The sequence below is a fragment of the Mauremys mutica genome, chromosome 4 (assembly GCF_020497125.1).
Source record: "Mauremys mutica isolate MM-2020 ecotype Southern chromosome 4, ASM2049712v1, whole genome shotgun sequence".
Lineage (NCBI taxonomy): Eukaryota > Metazoa > Chordata > Testudines > Geoemydidae > Mauremys > Mauremys mutica.
This window is the reverse complement of record NC_059075.1, coordinates 60,517,282-60,538,038: the sequence shown is the minus strand read 5'-3', so window position 1 is coordinate 60,538,038 and position 20,757 is coordinate 60,517,282. Positions and strand designations below refer to the sequence as shown.

General features: G+C 47.6%; 2 protein-coding genes across 3 annotated transcripts in view; one reads left to right on the top strand and one right to left on the bottom strand.

The window, feature by feature from the left end:
• GCHFR (GTP cyclohydrolase I feedback regulator) overlaps positions 1-11,022 on the bottom strand; it is a 34,749-nt gene extending 23,727 nt beyond the window's left edge. Inside the window, exon 1 of the mRNA XM_045012517.1 lies at positions 10,913-11,022. Within this exon, the coding sequence (XP_044868452.1) occupies positions 10,913-10,930 (18 nt within the window). The 5' untranslated portion in view covers positions 10,931-11,022. The remainder of the gene's footprint in view (positions 1-10,912) is intronic.
• Positions 11,023-11,037: 15 nt separating this feature from the next.
• The window catches only part of RMDN3 (regulator of microtubule dynamics 3), a 63,164-nt gene continuing 53,444 nt past the window's right edge, over positions 11,038-20,757 (top strand). The window contains exons 1-4 of one of the 2 annotated variants that reach the window (XM_045012510.1): positions 11,038-11,124; positions 11,725-11,933; positions 18,889-19,084; positions 20,544-20,690. In XM_045012510.1, coding sequence (XP_044868445.1) covers positions 11,732-11,933; positions 18,889-19,084; positions 20,544-20,690 — 545 coding nt within the window. In that variant the 5' untranslated portion in view covers positions 11,038-11,124; positions 11,725-11,731. Of the gene's footprint in view, positions 11,151-11,724; positions 11,934-18,888; positions 19,085-20,543; positions 20,691-20,757 lie in introns of both variants that reach the window. The other variant, XM_045012511.1, reaches the window with a different exon arrangement.

The window sequence follows — 20,757 nt, the reverse complement described above, 5'->3', positions numbered from 1 at the left end:
CTAATATTGTTAAATTAGTATTTCTATCATCTATCAATCTAACTTTAAAAAATACAGCCCTTATCTTACAACTTTGAACATTTTCTGATTCCCCATACTTTCAGATAGGAGTTATATTCTTTGTGTGCTACTCTGTACAGTGCCAGCTTTAGGGAAAATAGCACCCTGGGTGAACTTGTATTTTGGTGCCCTTGGCCCCCATGGGCTCCCTCCCCCCCCTCCCTTCCCCCCCCAATGCCTGCACTGCACCACCTTTGCCCCTAACCTCTTCACTGTGCCCCCTTCACTCCTACCCCCTGCACCTCCCTCCTGCGCCCCTAACCCCTGCATCCCCCTCCTGCACCCATGTAGGGAAACTGACCCATCTGGGTGCACAAAGCAGCTGGCATTGCTGCTTGCTCCCCCAATGGACTACTGCTCCTCTGCCCCATGCACCCCTTGGGCTGCCTAAGGAGAGGGCATGAGAGCAGCAGCTGTTGATGTCTCAGCACAGCCCCGGTGGGGTGTGTGTGTGTGTGTGTGAGAAGGGGAATTTGTGTGTGCCTGAGTGTATGAGTGCACTGGCTCTTTAAGAAAGCACTCGGGGTCAGGAGCCTGAAGGCTTGTGTTCAAACACAAGTAGCCACCAGCAGCTCTGGACCCAGAGAGACAGCCGTACACACACAGATTCCCCCTGTCCTATCACACCAGCTCAGTGGAAATCAGGTGCACAGGTGAGGAGGACACCCCAACATCAGTCCTTGCCTCCCAGCAGACAGGAGGACGCTCCCAGTCTGGAGTGGCCAGGGGCAGCTCCGGAGGAGGGTGGGGATGGTAACAGCAGCATCTGCACATGTGGAGTAGGGGGGAGGAGGGGAACCCCTGCTCTGGAGGAGTCACCTGGTCACCTGGCTCCCACAGCTGGTTGTCCAACTGCCCCCTGCAGCTTGGGTCTCTCCCCCTGCCTCCTCTCCAGCGCTGCTGCTTGCCTGCCTGCACCTCCCTCCACCCAGCTGGCCCTCAGCAGGTCAGGTGGGAATCCAAACCCTGCGCACAATGCCCTCTTTGGTGGTTTGCCCTGGGTAGGGGCCCAGATGGCCCACCCCAAAGGCCAGCCCTGACTCTGTTCCTCAGTAAGAGGGCCCAGTCTGATGATACAATCTGCCCAATTTATAGATAATGAAAAGGTTACGTGTATTTACAAAAACATTTGCAAAATTCTTTGTTCAAGATCTCTTTATTCAGTCATATTAATGATCTAAGATATGAAATGAATCACTGTAGTTTCCTTTAGTTATTCTGGGATAATGCAATTTTCTACACATTTTTCAGTCTCAAGGCTGGTTTAAGCCAGCATTTTTCAAAGTTTGGGTTGCAACCCAGTACTGGGTCGTGGCATGTAAGGCACTGGGTCATGTTGGTCCATGAAGCTAAAGGTCCCGTTGGCAGTACTGTCCAATTATGGCAGGCTAGTGCCTACCTGCTCCGACACCGTGCTGCGCCCTGGAAGCATCCAGCAGTGGGTCCAGCTTCCCACTGGGGCCATGGGGCTCCGCATGCTGTCCCTGTCCTGATTTCCCCTTCCCAGCACTTCAACCCATTCCCCCAAGCCCCCCGCCCCGCCTCTTCCCACATCCACCCCGGAGCGTGCCTGGCCCTTGCTCCTCCGCTGCCTCCTCCCCCTCCCCACCCCCACACCTCCTGCACGCAGTGGAACATCTGATCGTGGTGGGTGGGAGGTGCTGGGAGGGAGGGGGAGGAGTTGATCAGCGGGGCGGCCAGTGGGCAGGAGGCCTGCGGGTAGCAGGGTCTGACTGCTGGTGGGTGCTCAGTACCCACCATTTTTTTTTCCCCATCGGTGCTCCAGTCCTGGAGTACCCACAGAGTCGGCACCTATGATAGCAGTAGCTATGTCAGCAGGAGAAACTCTCCTGCTGAGATAGTGCTGTCTACACCACCGCTTAAATCAGTATAAGTTATGTTGCTCCTGGGGGTGGCTAATTTACACCCCTGAGCAGTGATGAGCTGCCAAAATCGTAACAACTGGTTCCCTCCTCACCCCACGAGGGGGTCATGGCCCACCCCCCAGGACTCCTGCCCCATCCAACCCCCCGTGTTCCTTGACGCCCCCCCCACCCCAGGGACCCCTGCCCCATCCACCCCCCTTCTCTGTACCCTGACTGCCCCCCGCCGCCCCATCCAACCCCTCCTCTCATTCCTGATGGCCCCTCGGGACCCCTGCCCCATCCAACCACCCCTTCTCTCTGTCCCCTGACTGCCCCTGGAATCCTTGCCCCTGACTGCCTTCCCACCGCCCCATCCAACCCCTGACCCTTTCTGACTGCCCCACCGGGACCCTTGCCCCTATTCAATCCCCCTGTTCCCTGCGCTCTGACCGCCTCAACCCCTATCCACCCCCCTCCAACCCCCGAACTCCCCTGCCCTCTCTCCAACACCCCCTCCCTGCCCCCTTACCGAGCTGCCTGGACGTGGCTGGCGGCGCTACAGTCCGGCCGTGGCCGGAGCCAGAAGCCCAGGGACATGGGGCAGGGACAGGAGTCGCGCGGCTGGAGCCCAGGGACGGGGGGAACGGAGACGGAGGGCCGCGGCCAGAGCCGGGAGCCCGGGGACGCGGGGCCGGGAGCCTGGGGACGCGGGGCCAGGAGCCTGGGGACGCGGGGCCGGGCAGCTGGCCGGCCGGAGCCGGAGGGCTGTGGCCGGAGCCGGGCAGCCGGGGATAGGGGGCTGCCGCCACGCCCGGACCCACACTGCCGGAGCCCGGCCGCGTCGCACCACAGCAGGAGCCGGGCGGCTGAAGCCACGGGGCCAGGCCGGGCCGGAGCCGGGCATCCGGGTAGGTGGGGTTGCGGCCGCCGCCGTGCCCGGACCCGCACTACCGGAGCCGGGCCGCGTTGCACCACAGCAAGAGCCGGGCGGCCGAGGATGCGGGGACACGGCTGGAGCCGGGTGGACGGGGATGCGGGGCCGGGCAGGGCCGTGGCCGGAGATGGGAAGGGACATGGCTGGAGATGGGTGGCCGGGGAGGGCCGCGACCGGAGCTGGGCGGTCAGGGACGCGGGGCCGGGCACGGCCAGGGCCGGGCAGCCAGGGCCAGGCAGGGACGCGGCCAGAGACCGGCCAGGGTGCACGACCCTCCTCGTTCCCTCTACCCTACCTCAGCTCCATCTTCCTGGGCCTGAGCAGGAAGCCTGCTTGCTTCTCAGCCCTCCCAGGCTTCCCGTGCGAACAGCTGATTTGCGGTAAGCAGGATGGGAGGAGAAGCAGGGCGGAGCATTCATGGAAGGAGGTGGAGGCAGAGCTGAAGTGAGCTGGGGCCGCAGCAGGGAGCGCTTGTTAAATTTAAATGCCCTTTTAGAACCAGTTGTCCCACGCGGGACAACCGGTTCTAAAAGGGCTTCTAAATTTAACAACCGGTTCCCGCGAACCGGTGCGAACCGGCTCCAGCACACCACTGCCCCTGAGCGACATAATGTATGTCAACTGAAGCTGTAGTGTAGCCATAACATCTGTCTCTGCTGCACAGGTTGAGACATTCCATCTGCTTTAGAACAGTTGCAGATGATAGTGTCGTGCTCCCTGAATGCTGACCCATATAACAAGGCACGTTTCCAGCCACAACAGTTTAAACAGAGCTGACACAGGTAATTTTCTTGGGCCAGAAGACCAGAGATGGATAGAAACTTCAGTAACAAGCAATCTGCAAGCATATTAACTTGGGAATAACTAGCCCCTACCGCATTAAAGGGATAGTTAGTTCAAAAACATCCTACTTAATGAAAACTTGCTGTATATTAAAAGTAATTACATTTCCTTCTAAATATTCCTAATTGCTAAAGATGCCTTTAGTCTGGAACATTAGTTCTTTACAGCCTACCTTCTTTGATCCTGCTCCATTTAATGAAGTCATAGAGTTGTTTTTATGATGGAGCAATGATTTCCATCCATACAAATTTTGATGTCACATGTGCATCAGGTATTATTAGCCTCACGTGTACACATGGGTAAACTGAGCCACGGAGAGGATAAGTGACTTGCCTAAAGCCACAAAGCAAGTCACTGGCAGAGATAGGAATAGAACTCCACTCCTGGTGCCTAGTCTCATGCTCATTCCACTAGACCTGTCTCATCTTGCTTTTCATTTCTGGAAGCATGAGTTCAAATCCCAGTTTAGGGGCTCCAGAGAAACAGGTTCAAATTCTGGCTTAGGTCACAAGTGAAAAATGAGGTGTTTTGGTTTTTTTTCCAGTCTAGATGTGGGGCATGTTTTTCCATGTCATGTGGATGTTAGGAGGACAGTTTAACATAATTTTCAGTGTCTCATTGAAAGATGCTCAGGACTGAGTACTGGCAGAATTGTGTGTATGCAAGTTTTTGAGGGCATGTCTGCTCTTAAACTCTCACTTCAACAATAGGGGCTTCTCTAAACTTGGAATGCTACAGCAGTGCAGCAACACCACTGTGGTGCTTCAGTGTAGACACTACCTATGTAACACAAGGGGTTCTCCCATCTAGGTAATCCACCTCTCCAAACAGTGATAGCTAGGTCAACAGAATCCTTCCATCAACCTAGCACCGTCTACACATTTCACACCCCTGAGAGATGTAACTATATCGATGTAGGTTCTCATTGTAGACTGTCCCTAGAATGGAAAACAAGCAAAATGTCTATTTCAAAAGGCAGTCTAGAAAATGGCTCTCAGACATACACTGTGAGATTAATGTTAAACATTTGAAATGCAGCTATTAATCATCAAACAATCTTTGTGCTTTTAATGGGCCATTTTTTTTTAACTGGGCACAGCAGCAGGAGCTGGTTCTGAAAAGGGGATATCAGAGCAAGGACTTGCTTTTTAGACATGCAAGATCTTTCTTTTCCTCTGTAACTGAGCTCAAAATGCCATATCTAGTTTAGCTGATGAGATATGTACATCTAGATACATTAATCAGTTTCTCTTAATTCTGGTATATTTAGAGCCTTGTGTGGATACAAAATTTGTATCCGCATCCGATCTGTAAACATGGTCCATGGATATCTGCATCTGCACACAGACTTGCAGGGCTCTCTATATAAAATTTGGATGTGCATCTATTCATGATCCACAAACATGGTCTGTGGATATCCACTGTTTGCAGGGCTCTAATTATATTATCTAGTTTTAATAAATTACTGTTTGGCTAATTTCACATAGACATCCCCAAAGAGAAAAGAGACCCATAACTTATAAAGAAAGGTGAGGAAGGGTAAGGGAATCTCTCTTCCTCTCTCCATCAAGGAGTACAGACTGAGGGATCTGGTTCCAGCAAGTTGTGTTATCATCAGACTACGATATGTGTACACAAGGGAGAAGCCACACACACACAATAGCAAGGACAAGGAGGAGACAAGAAATGTTGTTGATGTTTGTCATGGATACAGGACCAGCTGCACCTCTTTCCCCTCTCTGATTAAACCCCCTCAAGTGTCTGGCCTCTTGCCTTTACCTCTCTGAGGGTAAATCCATAATTATTCTCCCATGCTTAGAGCTTGGCTACACTTGGAAGTTAGAGCACATTAAAGCAGCCCCAGGGGCCCTAACTCATGATCTGTCCACACTGGCAAGGCACTTAGAGCGCCTCAACTCTGCAGCCGGAGTGCTCCTGGTAATCCACCTCCACGAGAAGCATAACAGATGCTGCGCCTCGGCTGAAACGCCCCAGCGTCAATGTGAACAAGGTGCTGCATTACTGCACTCTGAGCGGCCTCCGGAAATGTCCCATAATCCCCTTAAGTCAAGTAGCCACTCTTGTAATTGTTTTGGAATCAGCTGTAGGAATGCGGATATGCCCTTTCAAAGCTCTGTTTCTGACAGCAGGCATGCTTATCTGCTCTGGGACAAAGCAACCATTATGGTGGAATGTTGCTTGCTGCGAGTGTGTGAAAGAGAGAGAGAGTCGTGGGGGGGGGGAGTCTGCTGCTCTCTGAACTTACAAGACAGCATGCTGACATGCTCAGCCCCCCAAACTCCTCTCTCTTCCCCCCACATACACTCCACCCCACCCCCATTTGAAAAGCACGTTGCAGCCACTTGCATGCTGGGATAGCTACCACAATGCACTGGTCTCTGTGACATTGCAAGACCTGCTAATGTGGCCACGCCAGTGCGCTTGAATCTGACAGTGTGGACACACTGCAGTGCTTTCCCTACTGCACTCTCTGAGGGCTGGTTTAACTCACAGCGCTCTACATCATGCCCTTAGACAGAGCCCTGGGCTTACCCAGTAGGCTTGAATGAATTTGGAGATCTGAAGTTCTTCCCTTTGGGAGTCTGATCAGTGGTGTATATAGTGACCAAATAGCCTTCGTAAAGCAAAGCATTGTTTGTTTTTAACAGTTGGAAAAATACTTAGAGAGGAAAAATGATTTAAAAACAATAGTCTGTGAGCATGTCTGTGTTATCTAAAGACTTACTATCCTCTGATGGTAAGCTAGGCAGGCCTAATTCTTCAGATGCCTGTGTCAGGGTGCCTGTGTCTGACCTTTGGTCCTCCAAACAATTCCCTCCCCTCTCTTGAAGCAGAGTCAATTTTTAAACTGCTGTGGTCATTTTGATTTATGGTGTGCACAAGCCTTTTCCTGTAATGCCATTTTCTCTTAACAGCCCTCAAGTGTGTGTTCAGAGAAGAGACTCATCTTGAGCCATTCTTTTCCCTTCCCCTGCTTGTTTTTCCTCACAGTCCCAGTGGTGAGCTGCAGCCGGTTCGCACCGGTTCGCGCGAACCGGTTGTTAAATTTAGAAACCCTTTTAGAACCGGTTGTAAAGGGCTTTTAAATTTAACAAAAGCTCCGCTCCCTGCCCTGCCCCCGGCCCCAGCTCACCTGGCTCCAGCTCTGCCTTTGCCTCCTCCTCCGAAGGCTCCCCCTCCGGGCTTCCCGCCAATCAGCTCTTAGCGCTGGAAGCCTGGGAGGGCTGAAAAGGAAGCAGCAGCTTCCTGCAGGTGAGCTGGGGGAGGGGGCACAAGGAGGGCTCTAGGCGCCGCGCGTCCCTGGCCCCGACCCCGACTCCGGGCGGCGCAGCTCCGGCCCGGCCCCTGGCTCTGACCCCAACCCCGGCCAGGCGGCGTGGCTCCGGGCCGGCCCCCAACCCCGACTGTGGCCGGGTGGCGCAGCTCCAGGCCGGCCCCCGGCTCTGACCCCGGCCCCAACTCCGGCCGGCCGGCGCGGCTCCGGGCCGGCCCCCGGCTCTGACCCCGGCCCCGACTCCGGCTGGCCGGCGTGGCTCCGGGCCGGCCCCCGGCTCTGACCCTGATTTCGGGCTGGCCAGTGGCTCTGGCCCGGCCCCCAACTCCAGCCCAGCGCCCGTGGCTCCCAGCCCCGGCTCTGGGTGGCACGGCCCCCATCTCCAGGCAGCACGGTAAGGGGGGCAGGGAGCAGGGAGAGGGTGCTGGATAGAGGGCCGGGGGTGGATTAGGGTCAGGACTGGGGGCGATCAGAGGGCAGGGAACAGGGGAATTGAATGGGGGCAAGGGTCCTGGGGGGGGCAGTCAGGAAGGACCAGGGGTTGGATGGGGTGGTGGGAAGCAGTCAGGGGCAGGGGTTCCAGGGGCAGTCAGGACAGAGAGAAGGGGTGGTAGGATGGGGCAGGGGTCCTGGGGGACCATCAGGAATAAGAGGAGGGGTTGGATGGGGTGGCAGGGGGCAGTTAGGGGACAGGGAAGAGGGGTGGATAGGGCAGGGGTCCTGGGAGGTGGGGCAGGAGTCCTGGGGGGTGGGGGGGAGTCACGACCCCCTCGTGGGGTGAGGAGGAGGGAACCGGTTGTTAATATTTTGGCAGCTCATCACTGCACAGTCCCATATTAAATTAAACCAATATATTAATACAGTACACATCCCAATAACCAGGCCAACATATGGTATTTATAAATTATTACAGAGTGGCTCCAATTCCATCACAGTGCAACCTTTCAACTGCAGGTCACTGTTTCACATCTTACATAGGTAGGTAATAACCAACAATTGTTATCCTCTGTTGTTCAGTTGCCAATTGAAATGAATTGGCAAGCTCCATTAATTTCTGTGGAGCAGTTGATTATTTTAGAGAGGGTCCCATATGAGGAAAGATTAAAGAGGCTAGGACTCTTCAGTTTGGAAAAGAGAAGACTAAGGGGGGACATGATAGAGGTATATAAAATCATGAGTGATGTTGAGAAAGTGGATAAGGAAAAGTTATTTACTTATTCCCATAATACAAGAACTAGGGGTCACCAAATGAAATTAATAGGCAGCAGGTTTAAAACAAATAAAAGGAAGTTCTTCTTCACGCAGCGCACAGTCAACTTGTGGAACTCCTTACCTGAGGAGGTTGTGAAGGCTAGGACTATAACAATGTTTAAAAGGGGACTGGATAAATTCATGGTGGCTAAGTCCATAAATGGCTATTAGCCAGGATGGGTAAGAATGGTGTCCCTAGCCTCTGTTCGTCAGAGGATGGAGATGGATGGCAGGAGAGAGATCACTTGATCATTGCCTGTTAGGTTCACTCCCTCAGGGGCACCTGGCATTGGCCACTGTCGGTAGACAGATACTGGGCTAGATGGACCTTTGGTCTGACCCGGTACGGCCTTTCTTATGTTCTTATGTATTACATGTAGGAACTAAATGTCCCACATCAGGACTGGCATCCTTTTGTGCTACATGTCCAGATCACATAAAATCACTCCAAGCTTGGCAGAGATTTAAACCCTTATACACAATCGCAGCAGAAAAACCAAGGATGTAATAGCAATGGAGACTGCGGTCCCCTCACCCCTTGTAGGACACAAGTTTGCAATGCTATGTGACTAGGGAGAAAATAAACCAATGTAGTTTGGATGTTCATTCACAAAATTAGCATGTCATTGAGCGGGTAGGTCACACTCCCTGTCTATATAGCTCTGAGACAGGATCTGAAATATTGTGTGCATGTGACAGTTGGGGCATCATATTACCAGGAAGTTGCTCTTTTCTAAGCTTCTTCCAGTTTATGAACAACTGGCAACTGAAGGAACTGATCTGTAGAAAGCTTAAAAGGAGATATATGTATGTTTCCCATAAAATCATGCTCCTGCCTTGATATTTGCCTCCTTCAAATATTTGTAGATTAATAGTGACTAAAGGGGTACATGATAGGGGTACACAATACTACAAATATTTGAAGAATGTAAATACCAAGAAGGGAAAATTATTGTGTGTGAAAGATGATGTATTTCAGGAAAAACTTCCTGTTAATGAGATCTACTAAACTGCAGAATAGTATTCCAAGAGAATTGGTAGAGGCCTCATTGCTTAGAACTTTTAAAACTAGACCACACAGCACACCGTATAGTGTACAGTAGGGGAGCAATTGTGCAGTGGCAGGGAGATAGATTGGATGATCGAATAGGTCTTTTCTATCTTTATCTTCTATGATTCAGTACCCTAACTGCCAAAATAAGACAGCTTTCCATTGGAGTAAGAAGTTAAAGGGAAGAAACAAAGGGGCTAAGGTAGCATCTACCACATTCAGAGATTGTTTCTTTCAAGGTGACTCTTTTTATTGCATTCATAAAAGTTGATATCTGAAGCACAAGACAAACAGAGTTACAATCAAAGCTGTGGTGTGGTGCTACTCAGATATCATCTTTAATATGCATGGGGATATGAATTCAAACTCATGCTGCCTTGAGCCTGTTATTGCTTTCCTGATAACAAGAAGACTGCAAATAATAATGAGACTTTCAGGAAATGGAGTGCCCTTTTTCCATTCAATGTCAGGGTTTTATCAGAACAAATGTGTTTCAGCTGCCTTCACCGAAAGATTCTACGTCACCAATGCAGTCTGAAAGGCTAACAGCAGATTCCCAGCACAAGATAGCGAGGCAACTCAGAGCCTCAAGAAGCATCTTTTCTTCACCTGATATCACCTGCATACAGTGCAAAGCCAAAACTTGTTTTAAGGAAGAAGAGTTGAATTTAAATGAATAATAAGTTTAGTGCTTGAATGTTCCAAACTTGTATGAGAGGAGGCTTTGAAGTCTTGGGTCCTCTGGTACTGTTCTCTGGCTTTCTGACATAACCAATAAAACGATCATCAGTCCAAATTTTACCTTGGTGATCACTACAAAATGAAATGATGTAAGGATGTTCCTGCTTGGGGGAAAAACTGAGTGTTCCTCCACTGCTTTTTTTTTTTTTTTGGTCAAGCGTCTCTATAGCAAAGAGGATTAGACACTTGGTTGTGAAGCCACACTGGGCCCTGTGTTCTGGGGGCTCCACACTTTGGACCTCATCCTTGAGCCTACAAAATGGTTGAGTTAGCAGACCTGAAATTCCCTTGGGCTCTAGGGCCCAGATTCTCAAAGGTAGTTAAGTGCTTGTCTTCCATGGAAATCAATAGCAGTTAGGAGCCTAAATACCTCTGGGCCTCATCTTTGTAACCAGCTACAGGGACAGCAACCCAGCCAACAGGGTTCATAGGAACAAGGCTAGAGCTTGGAAGAAGAGGCACCCAGGCACCCCAACCACTGCACTATGTTCCCATCCGATGATCAGAACCTCTCTCACTTCTTTTGTTTTTTCTTACAAGTGCCCTGACTCCGCGGCTACTGAACCCCGCCCACCTAGTGACAAGCGCTCCCTAGATGAAGGTACCCGGTAGAGCAGCTCCCTGCGCTGCACATGCCGGCTTCAGCACAGCACGAGGCGAAGCCTGGGGCAGGGCCTTGCAAAGAGCGGGCAGTGGCACGCGGGGGACCAAGGGGCAGAGAGGCTGCCCAAGGACAGGACAAGCCGAGATGCAGCATCGGGCTCGGAAACGAGCCCACAGAGCAGCCCAGCAGCCTTCGGCGCCTCCATTCACTCTCCACCCTGCTCCCCACACCTCCACCTGCCCGGCCCCACCGCCATAGACACACCCACCTCCTGACGCACGCTCATTGGCTCCCCGCAGTCACGTGCCCCTAGCCCACGGGCAGACACACGCGATGTGGTCTCCGCTAACGTTTCTAGCCCAGTAAGGTGGGGCTGATGACATCATCCCACCGCCGGCACTTTGGGCGGGGCTGAGGGCTGGAAGGGGCAGCGGCTCTCGATACGTCATCTCTGTGCGCCGGCGGGAGGGCGACTCCTGGGTAGAGTGAGGGGCGCGTGTGGCGGGGTAGGACGGTGGCCGCGCGGGGTGTGCGGGCCATGGCGGTGTGAGTAGCCCTGAGTGCCCCGCGTGCGCGTGTCACCGCGCAGCGCCAGCAACCGGCTCCGCTCCCGCGGGCTGCTGCGGGCAGCCCCACGCTCCCTGCGGCGCCAGTCACTGGCTGGCAGCGTTGTCCCAGCTCAGCCGCCCCAGCCTGGCGCGAGCCGGGTGTAACCGCCCGGGCTGCGGGGTGATAAACGGCCGGCCCCGCCCCCGGCTCTTCCCCCGGGCCCTAGCTGCGCCGCGTGCCCGGGTGACAGGCGGGCCCCAGAGCGGCCGGGCTGGTGCGAGGCTGGGTGAGCCGGGTGCCGCAGGGCTGCGAAGAGCGCTCCCACCCCGCCCCCCTCGGCAGGCTCACAGCCGGGGGCTGCTCGCTTGGTTGCAGAGGTCAGGGCTGGCTCGAGAGGGTTCGGGCTGGCGCACTGCTCCCCCCGGGGAGGCCGGCGTGACGGGGGCTCGCCGCACTGCCCTCCGAGGTGCTGAAGTGGGGAGAGGTGGTGACTGGCATTCATGTGACGTGTATCCTGTCTGCTTCTTTCAGGCACATCATGTCCAAACTGAGGGTGTCCCGTGTGGGGCTTGGGATGCTGCTGGGTGCGGCTGCAGGGATCGGGCTCTTGTATGTATTCTACAAACAGAGGCGGAAAAGGCCCTGGTGGGGACGCAGCTCCAGGCACTCTGGGGTTCAGTACATGCAGAACTCTGTGGGGCCCCATGAAAATGCAGAGACTCGGGGGCACCATAACCAGGGTACAGTAATTATTTCTATTTCTTCTTTTTTTCTTCTGTGTTATCTGCAAAGCTGGTCTCTGACTGGCAAGGGTGGATTTGTCCTTCATGCCTGAACTTTGGTTCAGTGCTACCGCTACTGCTTTTTCCATTTGTAGCTCAGAAATGGTTAGTATATAATTGGGATATTACCATTTCAGCAGGTAAACTGCCCACCTGCTCACCCAAAAGATGATACATAAGACACTTCAGTAGATCATCTTAAAATAACTGACCTAAATTAAAAATAATCCACTTGATACTGGAAAAATTAAATGCACACTTTCATCAAATTAATATAATTTAAAAAATCTGACTGGCTGCTAATAACCTGTTAATTAAAGAATTGTAAAGATCCAAGATCAGCACTTAGCAACTGGTTGGAAGAAGGCTGCTTAACAAACCCCAATTCATATCAGCGAAGAACTGAACAGAATAAATTATTATTAAACACTTTAAAGAACACAAATCATAAACAAGCAGGATGCTAAACATCACTGTTCAACCATTTTGCATTGTGTAACATCACATTCTCCAGTCTTTGCCCCTAATTTTGGGTGGAGCTCTGTGTTATGGACCCCCCATTGAAGTCAGGGAGGCCCCATGCAAGTTTAGGGGGCTGCCCACATGCAGCCAGTTGCAGGGTCTTGCCCTGAATGATTACCATAAATTAGTTTTAATCATTTATGAGGTTTCATTTCTTTTAGGATGCCCTTTAGCTTGGATACTAAATAGCAGCTTTCACTTTCGTCTTTAGTCGGTTTCCATTCACTTTCACTTTTGCAGATATACTAGCACAAGGCTATTCTGCAGATTTGCAAATCTGTAGAAGGGAAACCTCAAGGGACATAGACTTTAAGGTCAGAAGGGAACATCGTGATCATCTAGTCTGACCTCCTGCATATTGCAGGGCACAACATTTTACCCCCCCTCCTCCTGTGATAGACCTGTAACCTCTGGCTGAGTTACTGAAGTCCTCAAATCATGATTTTAAAGACTTCAAGTTACAGAAAATCCACCATTTACACTAGTTTAAATTGCAAGTGACCCAGGCTCCATTCTGTAGAGGAAGGTGAAAAACCTGCAGGGTCTCTGACAATCTGACCTGGGGGGAAATTCCTTCCTGACCCCAAATGCGGTGATCACTTAGACCCTGAGCATGTGGGCAAGACTCACCAGCCAGACACCTTGGAAAGACATAGTCAACTTATCAAAATGACTTTTTTCATTTAAAAAGTTATTTGCTACATGTGTTATAAATAATACGGAAGACTAAAAAGAGAGAGTTTTTTTTCCTCTGCTTTTTCTGATTTGTTTGTTTTGCATACAGTCAGTGGCCTTGTTTTCCTCTATATAGTTTGGGGTAGATCCTGCAACTGACTCCACCTGGATTTGCTCTGGTGTTCATGCAGAGCCACATCAACTTGAATAGGGCTTACTTTACAGGAGCTAGACCAGCGGTTCTCAACTGGGGGTCTGTGGCCCCCTGGGTGTCTGCGAGCCCTTTTAGGGAGCTGCGAGGCTGAAACCCTGAGCGTTCCCCTGCTGCGGGGCTGAAACCCTGATCCCTGGTGCCCACCTGCCACAGAGCTGAAACATCAAGAACTGGTCGTCTGTCCCCCCCCCCGCCCCCCCATGTAGTGCCAGAGCAGGACAGTCCTGGGGGCAGCTCCACCCCGCCCCTTCCTCCTCTCCCTGTCCCTGAAGCTGGAGTTGGGCAGTGCGGCATTCACCATGGTGTATCATGGAGCAGGCAGCCATAGCATTCCCCCGTCCGCTACTGGTGCCCGGGGTTGCGGCTGCTCCTCAGCTCAAGCAGTCGGTAAGAGCTGCCCAGGCAGTGGGACCCCCCATTTGTGGCTGGCAGAGCCCTTGGGGAGCAGTGACCACAGGGGAGCCCTCCTGGCACACAGCCCATGGCTGCCCCTTCCCTGTATCCTGAGCTACCCACCCCCCATACCTGCACACAGCCCCTAGCTAACCCTTCCCTGTACCCTGAGCAGTTATTAAACTTCTTGAGCATATACCCCCACTGCACACAACCCAAACAGGCTGGGTGGCCTGCTGAGGTGTGTCAGTGGGTGGAGGTGGCGTTGCTTTCCTGGACTCTGCTGTGTGGAGCTGGCCCAAGCCCTGATGGCCTCTGCTCTGCTCCCTGCCCAAAAAAATAGATATACCAACTACACCTATGCCTGAGGGCCCACTCCTGGCCCAGAGCCCCGAGTCCCCCACCGCTCCCCAGCTAGGCCCTGGCGTTTTTATAGCATGTTGAGAGGTGCCTCAGAAAGAAAAAGGTTGAGAACCTCTGAGCTAGACCATAGTAAGTTTCTAAATGTTTTTTGTGTGTGAGTTTTTCATAAGCAAATGGAGGACAAAATATTTTATTTAAAGAGAACCAGGACCCCAGTGTGCTAGGTGCTGTACAAACACAAAATAAAAATACATTCTCTACCCCAAAGAGCTTACATCTAACTGATGTTAATTTTCATTATACTATTTTACTTCTCTACCCCAAAGAGCTTACATTCTAAAAATACATTCTCTACCCCAAAGAGCTTACATCTAACTGATGTTAATTTTCTTTATACTATTTTACTTCTCTTAAAACACTTGTTTAAAAGTAGTGATGTGGACAAGGACGTGGAACCGAATAATTAGATCATTACAGCAATTAGATTGTGTTCAACTGCATAAAAGTAAGGACATAAGAATGGCCATAGTGGGATAGGCTATAGTCCATCTAGCCTAATATGCTGTCTTCCAACAGTAGCCCGTGCCAGGTGCTTCAGAGGGAAGGAACGGAACAGGTCATTTATCAAATGATCCATCTCCTTTCGTCCACTCCCAGCTTCTAGCAGTTACAGGCTTAGGGAGACCCAGAACATGGGGTTGCATCCCTGACCATCTTGGTTAATAACCATTGATGGATGTATCCTCCATGAACTTATCTAATTATTTTCTGAACTCAATTATAGTTTTGGCCTTCACAACATCCCCTGGCAACAAGTTCCATGGGTTGACTGTGTTTTGTGTGAAGAAGTACTTCCTTTGATTTGTTTCAAGATGTAACTGTAGTGTGTAGGTTGTATGGGACAAGTGCACTGAACCACTTTTCTAAGTGGCTTTTTCCCAAGTTTATTCTCTATCAACAGTATTCTAAAACACATTATTTCTCTGCAAAGAAATTTCTTTCAGGTCCTTTACTTTCCCTTTTTGTTAGCTTTTGCATTGTTTTTCATTAACTTTACTGTGCCATGTACAGGCTAATACAGATTCTGTTGTGTGGAGAGTTGTTTTTTGTAGTGTATTTTTAGGGTTTGCTTGAAGTAAAACATAAAGGGACACTTACAATTTTCTTAAAACTAAGACCAATGAAATGGTAGACATATTTTTTTACAAAAATTAAAAAAATAAATCCAGTTAAAACATTGTAAAAAATGATATCCCCATACCTGTCCATAACCAAACTTTTTACAGCTAGGAATTTGAAAGTGTAACTAACTTGATTGATAATTATCCAAGCTGAAAAATGGAACAAGTAAACAATGATCCTAAATAGAGAGAAACAAATTGGAGTGTTAAATGTTTCACTTTCAATAAATCATGGTGGTGGTAGTAACATAGATAAAGAACCTTGTTTACACCAGAAGATTTTTTTTTTCAGTTGTATCCCTCTAAATATATTGAAAGAAGTTAGTGATTTCAGTGTAGAAAATAAAGGCTAGTTGGAAGATAGAATCTTGTAATTCAGGATATGCAATACATCAGTTTAACTAGTTTTACGGCATAAGCAGCAAGCTTTCACTCAGTTTGGGTTTTGCTTTTTGTATTATACAATATGTTGCTATTATATCTTAAAAGGGACTGTCAGCTATTATGCCCAACATTTAATTTATTTTTCTTTTTTTTTGGGGGGAGGGGGTATGACTTCTTACCAGGGTGCTGGGTGTGCTTTGGAAGAAAATTACACTGAAATAATAAGAAATTTGATTTTTTTTTTTTACTTACACAGCACTGCAGAAGAATGCTACCATCCCAGCAATGTAATATTTTGCAAACCAGAAAGTGAAATATAGAAGTCTAACTTTGTTTGTTGTTTATGTTGTTAATGTCCAAATCAACAACATAAGTAATGAGAAGCAAGATACTTTTAATTTTTCAGCTTTAATAATCTGAAGGGTTGACAGACTGTTTTATTTAAGATTCCTTCCTTTGAAGTCCTTAAGTTATTTTTCTTACCTTAAGTCAAGGATGACTATACTATGATTATTTCTCTGTATAAAAATTAATTTCTGGCCTTAAGGTTAATAGAGAAACAAGTTTAAAAACAAGACTGTTTATAGAGAGCTTTGGTAATAGTTAAATCAATGGTCATACCAGCAGTACATGTTGATCATGTTGCAGCAGGAGCGAAGTACAGCATCTTAACAGATAAGCTAAAATGTCATAAATATTTAGTGCACAGCAACCACGTGTTTGAATTTGCTCATCTGATATTAAGAGTCCATGCCACTTTCTGCAAGAGTAGAGATTTTTCCTTGTGTCCTTGGCCAGGATTAGTTTACATACCTTCGTTCCACTGTCATACATTATTTTATGAACTAGTTGATCTCCTGGCTGATATTCTGCATTCCAGAGTTGGTTGCATTTCAGAAGTAAAGTGAAGTGTGGCTGTCTAAGACTATTTTAGAACCATATAGATAGTAGAATTACATGTGCTTAATTATGTGTAATAACATAGTCATAAGCAGGGTGGATTTGATTCAAACTGATTTAAATCACTAGTCAGGAAGACTCTATTTAATCATGGATTTCTATTTAAAAGTGCATTCTGGAATATGCTGCTCAAACAGTTTCACTTTTGTTTCTACTGCCTGTCCCTCCCTTTTTACATTTATCTCCAGACTTCTCCTTGTCCAGATCTACTCCGCCCCCAACAATCTTCTATTCATTGAACTTTTTGAAACTTTGCACTTTTAAAGAGAGGTAAGGGACTGACTCCGTGTACACAAATTTACAGAGGGACAATAGAGTTGAGGTCTGTTATTTCTCACCTCTATCTATTTATTTATTTAAAAACATTTTTGCTGTTAACAAGCATGTTATCTCTGGAGAGACAAATCCACAGTTTGAGAACTGCAAAACTAAGCATCTCTGATGGTATCTTCTAGACTGAGCACTGAGTCCCATTGGGTAGATAGAAAGATTAACCTAAATAATCTGTACAGAAGCCCCTGGAACCCCATAAATTTGGGTCCCTAATCCATGAACTATTGGAACTCATTTATAAAACTTCTTAAACATTACATGAATATATTGTTTCATGCTACAGACTTAAAATTTATAATCCCTATTCCACGATGAGATACATTATAGTTCAAAGATATCTTAATTAAAACTATCTTTAAATAGGCTTTTTCCTCAGAAAGCATTTTATAAAAATAAATCCGATTTAAAAAAAAAAAACAGATTTTTTTTTTAATCCACCCTGGTCATAAGAACAGCCATACTGGGTCAGACCAAAGATCCATCTAGTCCAGTATCCTGTATTCTGACAATGGCAAGCAAATCCCAGGTGCTTCAGAGGGAATGAATAGAACAGGTAATCATCAAGTGATCTATCCCCTGTCACCCATTTCCAGCTTCTGGCAAATAGTCTATGGACACGATCCCTTCCCATCTTGACCAATAGCCATTGATGGACCTATCCTCCAGGAACTTATCCAGTTCTTTTTTCAACCCTTCATATCTTCTGGCAAAAAGTTCCACAGGTTGATTGTGTTGTGTGAAGAAATACTTGCTTCTCTTTTGTTTTAAATCTGCTGTCTATTAATTTCATTTGGTGACCCTTAGTTCTTGCGTGATGAGACAGAGTAAATAACACTTCTTTATTTACTTTCTCCACACAAGTCATGATTTTATAGACCTCTATTATCCCTTAGTCATTTCTTGAGTGGTAACAACTAATTTAGACCCCATCATTTTATATGTATAGTTGGGATTATGTTTTTCAATATGCATTACTTTGCATTTATCAACATTGAATTTCATCTGCCATTTTGTTGCCCAGTCACCCAGTTTTGTGAGATTCTTTTGCAACTCTTCGCAATCTGCTTTGGATTTAACTATCTTGAGTAGTTTTGTATAATCTGCAAATTTTGCCACCTCAGTGTTTGCTCCTTTTTTTCTGCTTATTTACGAATATGTTGAAGTACCTGTCCCAATACAGACCCCTGGGGGACATCACTATTTACCTCTTTTCATTCTGAAAACTGACCATTTATTCCTACCCTTTGTTTCCTATCTTTTAACCAGTTACTGATCAATGAGAGGACCTTCCCTCTTATCCCATGAGAGCTTACTTTGTTTTAAGAGCCTTTGGTGAGGGATCTTGTCAAGGGCTTTCTGAAAATCTAAGTACACTATATCCACTGGATTACGCTTGTCCACATGCTTGTTGACCCCCTCAAAGAATTCTAATAGATGGACGAGGCATGAATTCCCTTTACAAAAATCATGTTGAGTCTTCTCAAACAAATCATGTTCATCTATGTGTCTGATAGTTCTGTTCTTTACTATAGTTTCAACCAGTTTTCCCAGTACTGAAGTCAGGCTTACCGGCCTGTAATTGCTGGGATTACCTCTGGAGCCTTTCTTAAAAATTGCTGTCACCTTAGTCTTAGTGGGAATATAACTTTAAAACCTGCCTGAGACAGACAAATAGTGTTAACTAAGGAAAAGAAAGGAATTCATGCTTAAAAATAAGCAACCTCCTTGATTGCAGTGGTCAGTGATGTATTCATTTTTTTTCCCTGCAGTGCACTATTACATTGTTTTATTCCCCTCTTTGAATGTCCAGAAACAAGCATCTGGCAGTGTTTTCCTGTGTCTAATCTTTGCCACTCATCTCTGTCTAATTTTTTTCTCACTCTTTTAGTTCTGCTTATAAGACAAGCACCAATGGAGGCTGGTGATGGCATTCCATACACAACTCTTTTAACACAAGAAGAGCAGGTGGAAGTGCTGAACCGTCTGGACTTTGTGCTGAAAAACATTATAGAGCTACGAAAAGAAGTGGAGGAGCTGAAGAACAGCCTGCAGAGTTTAGCTGGGGAGATCATTGGAGAAGTCAAGTACGTACCCAACCACCCTCCTTTTGTCAATCATAGAGAATTAAAAAACCATCTCTCTCTATGCCTTGAAAGAGCTCACAGATCAACAGGTTTTACGTGAAAACAATTTTGTCCTCTCTGCCTTCTCTAACGAAGATATCAACCGAAGTATCTTGTATAAATGGGAATCAGGACAAGTCTCTCAGGCACAGTGCATATCCACCCTTCATTACAATAATGCTCTAAAAATGGGCAAGGTTGTAAGCTACTGTTTTCTAAAATTTGCCCCATCTTCCCCCACCTAACTCCCCCAAACAGAGAGTCAATGCCAGCCAAGGAAATTTGAAATCCAATGTATGCTCGATATTCTACAGTCTGGATAATCTGAGCATGCACAGGCATGTGTTTACAATCTCATTTTCTGTAAATCCCACTAAAGAGTAGGATTATTTAATCTGGAAAGGAGAAGAACCGGAAGGAATTGGCTTTAAGTTGTCAAAATTGTGACAAGAATAGTGAAAACTAATCATTCAGTCCTTAACAGTCGTAACACAAGAACAAGGAGGTATTCAGTGGAATTAAAAGCCCAGTAAATCTAGAATCAATAAATGGAAATATTTGTCTTATACAGTTTGCTTGTTCACTAGAGGTGAAATTCTGGCCCTACTCAAGTCAAAACTTCTTTTGACTTCACTGGGGTGAGTATTTCACCCTAGGTGTACACTTACTCAAAGGTCAGTGGAACAGTTACTCTGGACTCTTAGGCCTGTAACTTTGACAATTAATACTTATAGTTGTACAAAACAATGACAGTATAAGAAGTCATATCTATGCTTCAGGATGTGTGATCATATCCCTATTTCAGGAATTAAGTTTTCTTGTCATGTACAACACTGTACATAAGACTAGGTGCATTGTGGGTGTTTTCCTTCCTCTAAGCATTGGGTGCTCTCGGCTGTCTTAGACAGATGGTGAACCAGATGGACTTGTGGTCTGTACATTTCTGGCTCTTTTCTTGTCTCTGTAGCAATGTTTGTCCCATTCATATCTACTGTAGATTACGTAGTGAATAGAATATCCTGTAAAACCTGAGCTCTTTGGGGGCAGGGGCTGTCTTTTTGTTTTGTGTTCGTAGAATACCTAGCACAGTGAGGTCCTTGTCTGAGTAGGGCCTTTAGGCACTATGATAATATGAATGATAAATAATGTTCCTTCATCTTTCTTCACTGGAAGGATGATTTATATACACTTTCTGTTTGCATACGAGTTTGTTTGATCTCATTTACAGTGTAGCCCACAGTATTTTAAACTTGGCAATTTGTGACTTCACCCACAGGAAGAAGGAACAAGTACCCATTTTAATTATTGCTACTTTGATATGGAGTGGATGTAATAGACTGGGGGATTAGAAGCAAAGAAATTGACATGGACTGAAATAGACACTTCTCTTGTCGTCACTGTTTTTCTGTCTGTCTTTCAGGTCCCACCTGGAAGAAACCCAGAAGGTAACTCGGCGGAGGCGGTACCCATTTCCTAGAGAGAGGAGTGATTCCACAGGGTCCAGCTCTATTTATTTCACAGCCAGCTCAAGAGGGGCCAATACAGATGATGGTGAAAGTGAAGGAGGGTAAGCAGAACATCAGTTAAGAACTGTTCTTGGTCTCTGAAACTCAATAGCCACTTACTTCATTGTA